Here is a 9,309-nt window from a genome sequence, read left to right on the forward strand (position 1 = left end):
CTAGAAAAGGCAAAGGGTAAGGGAGGACCAACCATAAAAAGGCATGAAGAAGCTTTTGGGATGACAGAAAATGTTCTATGTCATGATTGTTGCGGTGGTAACAGTGTATGTATTTGTCAAAACCCGTCAATTTAGACACTTAAAATCGGCAAATCTTATTGTATGTAAATTGTACCTCAATAAAGATGATCTCAAGAAATTAAAAAACATGTACTCCCATAAAAATTATTTATAAAAAAAGAAATTAAAAAACAAAAAAGGAAGGTTGGAAAGGCATTTCAGCAGTGGCTAACAGTATGACCGAAAACAGAGAAGAGAGTCCTGAAGCAGGGGTCCTAATTTATCAGAATTATATGGCGTATTTTGGGAGATGAATTTCATTTCATAGTTATATTCAATATTATGGATTCTTTACTCCTGCTGTTATTTAGCTGGAGTGTGGAAGTAAGCGAGGCTTTGTAATTTGCCTAAAATTGGATAATTGTAAATAACGTAAAATTAGATCATTGCAGAATAACTCGATTTTTTAATTCACCCTATCCTCTGTTTGTTTTAACAGAAGTCCACGTAATGCTTGATGGTCTGTTACCTCCTGACACCTATTTTAGATTTAATCCTGTTATTTGTGAAAACATACCTCTAGATGAAAGTCGAAATGAAAAGCTGGATCAGCTGCAGTTGGAGGGGTTGAAGTACATAGAAAGAAATGAAGAAAAAATGAAAAAACTTGCAAAAATATTAAGTCAAGAAAAAACAACTCTGCAGAAAATTAATGATTGGATAAAACTAAAAACTGACATGTATGAAGGCCTTCCGTTCTTTTCAAAATTGTGATGAGTGTGTGCACAGTTAGCCTCCTAACTGAAGAGTTCAATAAGGAATTGTGGGGTTCAGCATGACTACCTTTGAAATGCTTAGAATTCTGGGGAATCCTGAAAAGACAGTGTTTGGACCAGCTTGCACAGTACAGAGAGGTTGTGCGTGGTTACAGAATTCATCTGGGAATTAGGTTTTTATGATGTTAATAATTAACCACGTGTTAGGAATCTTACTGTGCCCGTTGGTTTTAGTACATATTGGTGTTGTATTGTTTGATGTTTGAAAATTTATTAATATATGTGCCAAACAAGGACTGAAAGCTGTCATATTATACTTGGTATTTTTACTTTAGTCACCATATTCAAGTTAAATTTATTTGATCATTGATTTTCTTTCATGTGGAAAGCTAATTTCTTCTTAAAATAATTCATCTCTTTAAACATCACTTAGGTTTTCACTAGCTACATTCTGCATTCCAAATGTTGCTTTCTACTATTGTCATATCATCTAAACAGATAGAGAAAAAATGGGATTCTCTCTATCAGAGGACTTATACATTTGAAATATGAAAGAGCTAGATACAGTTTTCTATTCCAAATGTGTTTATTTCAACATCGTTTGGTTCCAAAAGATAGGTGAAGTTCCAATCAACCACTTATTCCCCCTGAAATTTCAAGGTAATGCTGTATGTTAACTTTTCTAGCTCTAGCTTAGCATTCACTGTTATGAAAGTAATTATTTGAATTTACTGAGAAAATGCCCCATCATTAACAAAAATAAGCTATTGAAATAATCTATGTTAAAAGGCTAATGTCATTTTTAAATTATTTATTGTTCATAATGTAGCCCTTCTTCTCTTTGTAGCATTTGAATATACCTGTCAACAGTATGCTTTAAAAAAATGTCAGGCTTGTTTTACCTTAACTCTTTTAACCATCTGGACTTCACAGAGGTTAACAACATATACACCAACCCGAATCATTGTTTATGCTAATCAGATTCATCCTTGTTGTGTTATCTATCTGCCATGTAAATCTTTCACCATGTTTAGATTTGTGAAGAGAAATGAAAAAAGGTGAGTGTCCTTTGCTTTGTACATGTAAACTAGAGCTAAACCCCTTACGGGGATTGTCATATTGTGTCTTTGCAACACTGATGCAAAGAGGCAGTGAGGCATGGTTCACAGATGCTGGGGGAGCTGAGTGTCTGGGTGCAGCTCGGGCTCCAATGCAGAGCCCTTCTCTTTGTGACCTGGAGGAGGGTGGACAGCCACTCTGGCCTTCAGATATTTTATTTGTAAAATGAGAAGAGCTGCCTCTAAAATTTTATTTCCTCTTAACGGCAACTGAAAAGTAAATTCTGCAAATGTACAAGCAAAAGATAGGAAGAAGTGTGAAAATGAATTTTCAGTCCTACACAGGTAAAATATCTGCTCTTTTCAAAGAAGCAAAGAATTGTCTGTTTTAAAAAGAAAATGTAATAAATTATCCAACTTATCAGTTATTTTAAACATAGAAAATAAAAATTATTTTGTAGCTCAGTCCTTTTGGGGTGTTTCAGTTCTTATTTCTGTAATAAATGCTGTGGTGGTAATATTTCAGTTCTGTTCTTGCTGCTGATGTTACTGTTTATTAAAAATAGCACCGGGACTTCCCTGGTGGTGCAGTGGTTAAGAATCCACCTGCCAACACAGGGGACATGGGTTCGAGCCCTGGTCCGGGAAGATCCCACATGCTGCGGAGCAACTAAGCCCATGAGCCACAACTACTGAGCCTGCGCTCTAGAGCCCGTGAGCCACAACTACTGAGCCCGAGCACCACAGCTACTGAAGCCTGTGCGCCTAGAGCCTGTGCTCCGCAACAAGAGAAGCCACCGCGATGAGAAGCCCGCTCACGGTGACGAACGGCAGCCCCCGCTCGCCACAACTAGAGAAAGCCCACGCGCAGCAACAAAGACACAATACAGCCAAAATTAAAAATAAATAAATAAAATAAAATGTATTTAAAAGAAAAAAAAGCACCTCGGGACTTCCCCAGCAGTCCAGTGGTTAAGACTGCACTTCCACTGCGGGGGGCACAGGTTTGATCCCTGGTCGGGGAACTAAGATCCTGCATGCCGTGTGGCGTGGCCAAAAAAAAAAAAAAAAAAGAATTTGAAAAATAGTACCTCAGATAGAGTTGTCCCTAGAGGCATATTGGCTGGATGGGGTTTCTGCTAGGGATTTCTCCTAGGGAGTGGAAAGAGCCTGGCCTGGGTTGTAATTACACTCTCTACCTCTTCCTCTCCCACACCACATTTTATCCAGGAGAAAGTAGATGTCAAAGGAATCTTCTGAGAAGGAAGGAAGTCACAAAACGTGAGCATGCAGTCTGAGGGGATAGGGTGCCCCCCAGCAGTTGCTGACAGCTGCCTCCCCTTTTCACTTAGGGTAAGGTTGCTAATGACTGAAGGGCTGGGACCCCTAAAGTTCCATGCTCAAAATATTACCTAACCTGCTATACTCCAGAAATAATTCTAGTTACAGTTTTAAATATTTCACAGGTATCAGTGCTAGTAATGTGACTAAAAACATCAATTTGTAACATCCAAATTACAGTTTTTAGACACAGTGTAAGTAACTATGAAAGTACCAGTGATTTCTAAAGATAGTGTAAAATAGTCCTTTCAGACCACAAATACTGCATATTCATATACAACTAGAACAACTTGTACGTGTAAGAAAAATGCAAATAATTGGAAATCAGAATATTTCTGGATATTCATTGTAATAAAGCAAATTTCAAGTACAATAAAGTATCACAAGTATGTAAGTTGCGTTCTTGTCCAAACCTGATGCAGTTCGTCTGTTTTACAGTTGCTTGGCTGATTATTTCCCTCTTGAACAGCACAAGGTACGAGTGTACTCTGGCCATAGCTTTTTTCTTAAACCACACAGTATGGCACGTAACTATGTTCCCATGTCCCTGTCCCTGTCTCTGTAGCTTTTTTCACTCTAACAAAGGTACACCCAGTTGGGTGGTGCACCCATTTTCAATTATTCTTGTCCCCATTTGTACTTGAAACTGATTATCTGGAGAACTGTGTAATTCACCTGAGATAACCTTCACTTAACAGTGAGGCCAGTGCTTTCCTTTGTCCAAAAGCAGAGTGGATTTCTTTTCAGGAAAGAAGAGAAGTAAAAGAATACTCTTCTGGGGGCTTCCCTGGTGGCGCAGTGGTTGGGAGTCTGCCTGCTAATGCAGGGGACACGGGTTCGAGCCCTGGTCTGGGAGGATCCCGCATGGAGCAGCTGGGCCCGTGAGCCACAACTGCTGAGCCTGCGCATCTGGAGCCTGTGGTCCGCAACAAGAGAGGCCGCGATACTGAGAGGCCCGCGCACCGCGGTGAAGAGTGGCCCCCGCTTGCCACAACTAGAGAAAGCCCTCGCACAGAAACGAAGACCCAACACAGCAAAAATTAATTAATTAATAAACTCCTACCCCCAGCATCTTCTTTAAAAAAAAAAAATACTCTTCCGAAAGATGAAGACTCACTACCAAGTAGGTTATGGATTTTTCGTGGGACTGTTTTTAAAGTAGGATCAGTTCTTTATGAGAAAAATCTTTTAAAGACAGATAAATGGCCTAATTAGGTTATTTCCAACGCAGTAGTTCTGTGATAATTTATAAAAGTAAAGTGATCAACTGAGTTAAAAGAAATGTCTGTCAGTCAAAGAAGAAATTAGGATAGTTAGTCTTCCTTGTTCATTCATATCACTTATTCTATAAGGTTTAACTGATGTCTTTGGCAAACAGTTTATGCTTCTTGATAAATTCATTCAAATCAAGTTTTCATTCATGCTACTGGTTATATCTAATTTTTAAAATTTTGATTTTTAAAAAATATAGCCGTGTGTGCCTTGCAAGTGGCTATATTTTGAAAAATTATTGAAAAACCAAAATTTATCCACTGTTAATAGTTCTATTACAACTAACTGGTAAAGTTATTAAATTGTTCCATTTTTACTTTAAGGGAAGTCTCATAACTCTGAAAGTAGAGGAACATAAAGGTGTTGAAGTGCTTTCACGTCTGTAGAGGAAACGTGAGTATTTTTATGATTGTTAATAGCTAATATCTAGCACTTACAGGCCAACCACTATACTGAGAGCTCTATGTTCATTATCTCATTATATTATTTATGTCCCTGTGAAAGAGGTACTATTATTCTTCCTAGTTTTCAGCTAAGAATACCAAGGTTATAGAAAGTTAAATAATAATGAAGTAAAGAGGAAAGTCATAAACATTTTAAACTTTTCCTTTTGTCTCTCCCAATTAGCCAGGTTCAGAAGTTCATTATTCATTGTGCAGACGTTTACTGACCGCCATCTTTCTTCCAGGACCGCTTGCACCCCCTGCATCACCCATATTTGATCATCAGTTTCTGCTTTCAGAGGAAGTGCCTTTTTTTCTTTTTTACAGCTTGAGCAAAGTGTAATTTACGTACCAAAAAAGTCATCCATTGTAAATGTACAATTCAGTACTTTTTAGTAGATTTATAGAGTTGTGCAACCATCCAGCAGTCCAGTTTTAGAGTAATTGCATCATCTGCAAAAGTTCTCTTATGCACATTTGTAGCCATTCCCTGCTCCAACCACGGATACACTTTCTTGTCTGTATAGATTCACCATTTCTGGATATTTCTAAAAATGGGATCATACAGTATGTAATCTGTGAAAAAGCATCTAGCTTTTTTCACTTAGCATGTTTTTGAGATTCATCCAGCTTGCAGCATGTATCAGTAGTTGGCTCCTTTTTATTGCTGAGTAGTAGTCCACTGTATGGATAGACCACATTTTATCTTTTCACAAATTGATGATCGTTTGAATTTTTAGTATTTACCTATGATGAATAATGCTGCAGTGAGGTTCATGTACGGGCCTTTGTGAGGACGTATGTTTTCATTTCTCTCAAGCACATATCTGGAAGTGGAGTGACTGTAACAGTTGTATGGTAGGTGTGTGTTGAACTTTGAAGAAACAGCCAGTTTTCCAAAGTGTCTATACCATTTTACATCCCCATCAGCAGTTCCATAGAGTTCCAGTTTTCGATACATCTTCTCCAGCCCTGGGTATTGTTTGTCTTTTTGATTATAGCCATCCTAGGGGGTATGTAATGGTATTACAGTGTGGTTTTGATTTGCAGTCCCCCAATAACTATTGATGTTGAGCATCTTCTTAGGTGCTTATTAGTTATTTGTACATCTTCTGCAGTGAAATAGCCATTCAACTCTTTTGCCCATTTTTAAATTGGTTTCTTTGTCTTTTTATCGAGTTGCCAGAGTTCTTTATATGTTCTGGATGCCGGTCTTTTGCCAGCTATATATATATCTCCCAGTCTGTGGATTGTCTTTTCATTTTCTCCATAATGTCTTTTAAGCAGACATATGAGTTTTTAATTTTGATGGTCAGTTTGTCAATTTATTCTTTTGAGTTAATTTTGTTTATGGTGTAAATAAGGGTCAAGTTTCTCTCTCTCTGTCTCTTTTTGCATAAGGATAACCAGTTGTCCCAGCATCATTTGTTAAAAAAAAGTCCTCTCACCACTGAATTGTCTTTGTACTTTTGTCAGAAATTTGTTATCTTTATATTCGTGAGTTGGTTTCTGGACTCTCTTTTCTGTTCCATTGATCTATGTATTAATCCTATACCAGTACCACACTGTCCTGGTTACTATAGCTATATAATAACTTTTAAAATCAGACAGTATAATTCTTCCAGCTTGTGCTTTTTCAAATTTATTTTGGCTTTTCTGGTTCCTTTGCATTTCCACATAAATTTTAGAATCAGCTTGTCAGCATGCACACACACACACACACACACACACACACACACACAGCTGGCTGGAATTCTGATAGGGATGCACTGAATGTATAAAGTTGAGAGAACTGACATAGTAACAATATTGAGTATTTCAGTTGTGCCTGTTCTTTGAAGCATACAATGAACATGGACTATCTCGATTTAGATTAAAAAAAATTTTTTTTCTAAGCAGTGTTCTGTAGTTTTCAGTGTACACAGTGTACACTCCTTTCGTGAAATTTATTTCTAAGTATTTTTATTAATTTTCATGCAATCGTGAATGGAATTTTTTTTTAATTTCATTTTCTGATTGTTCCTAGTATGGAGCAATATGTACAGTGATTGCAACTCTGGTGATAGCATGATTTTCCATCTTATGAATTAACCAGTTAGTAATGTCGCAATGACCTAATCTGTGAAGTATGGACAGGGTGCTACAGGTTGTGAAAAATGATTGCAGCATATAATGGTCTCACTGGTAATTCGTGACTATATGATAGTTCTGTGTTTTTGTATATTTGGGCAGTGAACACCTATTTTAAGTGTTCAAATCTAATTGTTCAACAATATGTATATACATTAAATATTGCATTTACATTACTGTGTTATTTTGGCATAAAGGTATTTAAATCTCCGGAAATAATATTGATTTAGAAAAATCAGGTCCTGGATTCTGGATTAGATGATATTTTATTGTTGTAGGCGCTCAGTAACTGGTGAGTTACTGAATTACATTTTAACATTTTGTCTTACGTTATTCGTACGTAAAATGTTTTAAATTTATTTCTGATTAAGTATGTTGAGTTGGGTTAGCATTTAGTCTCAATAAATATAAACATGTTTGGTTTTTTGTTTTTTTTTTGGCCGCGCAGCACGACTTGTGGGATCTTAGTTCCCCAGCCAGGGATCAAACCCAGGTCCGCAGCAGTGAAAGCCCACGTCCTAATCACTGGACCACCAGGGAATTCCCTCAATCAGTAAAAACATTAATTATAGATTAGTATTTTAGATAAGATCAATATGGTAGGTGCTCAATACATTCATTAGATTCAGAATTTAGGAATTCGCTTCCTTTCCTTATTTTCATATTTCTTCATTGTAGATTCCTGTGCTGAATATTAACTCATAAAAAAAATATTTTGACATAGGCTGAGCAATTGTGAACTCTCAAGTGCAGAAGTTCCTGAAATGCATAGATTTAGAACAGGAGTCAGTGATGAATTTAAACTATGGCACAAAACGATAAACATGAAAGCTCATCTCAGGCTTTGTGAATTTATGAAAGTGTGCACTGTCTTCTTTTTCTTTTACCAGTTAGCAGAACAAGAAATAAGACCTTTCTAGTAGTGGAAATTGGCCGCTTGTCTTATTTTTTAATTGTTTCTGAGGCGGCCGTAATTTACCTTTGTTCATTCCAATGTATGTTATTCTGACAGCTTCATGCTCCTTGTGAATGACAGCCATTAAATGTATAAGCTTCCACTTTACTACCTTTATGCGTAACAGCCATGACATTTGAGTGTTTGCTAAGTACCAGGAACCGAGCTAAGCAGGTTACATGTATTATAGCACATTTAATCCTCCCAGTAAGCCTATGAGGTGAATAGCATAATTACCCCTTTCTTAGAAAAAAAAAGTTGCCCAAGGTGTCACAGCTAGGACGTGGTAGATGAATCCATTTTCTAAACCATGACTCTTTCTATACCTCGTCCCTTGACTGTCCTTTCCTGAAATGCTGTAAAGAGATTTCAGATCCAGTTTATTACTACACTGAATCTGTAAACTCTTGGGTTTAATCAGTGAAGGAGTATAATTCCAACATCAAATTGTATGAATACTTCTTATGTCCTTGTCTACCACAGTGGTTCTCTACTAGAAGTGTATTATCCCTCTCCCTGGAAGGATTTGAAAATCTGGGGGAGTGAGGGGAGATTGTCTGGGGAAACTACTGGCATTTAGTACCCCAGGAGGCAGAGATAGTAAATGTTAGGTATGGCACAGGGCACAGAGCAGCCTCTCGTAATGAACTCTCCCACCCAAAATACCAACGTTGCTCCCTTTCAGAAGCATGAGCTGCTGTCCACACAATATAAATGATGAGTCTCTTCCACAAGAAATTGAGGGTATACTTTGCCCACAGTTAGGGTGCATAAACCATTTGTAAAATTCCATTTTGATTCCATCTCAAGAGGAATTCTTTTTGCATTAGTTGTCCCTTGTTTATCTTTTTATTGGCCAAGTTTAAATACAACTGAACTGTTCACTTAATCTTACTTTTTTGGACCAAATCTATGGCAGTTATTCTTTCATGACTAGGAAATAGGAAGGAAGGAGATCACATTAAAAAACAGTTTGTTCTGTTCCTGGCACAGCTATCCACCATCCAAAAAAAGATTCGTAGAGTACAGATGGCCCCGGACTAAACGGTTTGCATGTGCTAGGCCAAGGGTTTGATAAATGTGTGTCTCTCAAGGGTCACACTGATTGCCTTGTTCATTATAAACCTTTATTCAACTGATACAAGTCAATTGAAATTCATCACATTCCACAGATATGTATTATTAGTTTAGTCTGTTAAAGTATTGATTGTAATGTTGACTCACGTTCTTGATGAAAATGTTTAACTTAACACAGATTCATTCCTTGCCTCTAG

General features: G+C 37.3%; 1 protein-coding gene across 3 annotated transcripts in view; it reads left to right on the forward strand.

Annotated features, from left to right (window-relative positions):
• The window catches only part of LOC132430910 (calcium-independent phospholipase A2-gamma), a 134,662-nt gene extending 132,235 nt beyond the window's left edge, over positions 1-2,427 (forward strand). For all 3 annotated transcript variants that reach the window (XM_060020232.1, XM_060020234.1, XM_060020233.1), the window contains exon 10: positions 560-2,427. In XM_060020232.1, the coding sequence (XP_059876215.1) occupies positions 560-834 (275 nt within the window). In that variant the 3' untranslated portion in view covers positions 835-2,427. The remainder of the gene's footprint in view (positions 1-559) is intronic.
• The last annotated feature ends 6,882 nt before the right edge of the window (positions 2,428-9,309 follow it).

Source organism: Delphinus delphis, chromosome 9 (genome assembly GCF_949987515.2).
Source record: "Delphinus delphis chromosome 9, mDelDel1.2, whole genome shotgun sequence".
NCBI classification, from domain to species: domain Eukaryota; kingdom Metazoa; phylum Chordata; class Mammalia; order Artiodactyla; family Delphinidae; genus Delphinus; species Delphinus delphis.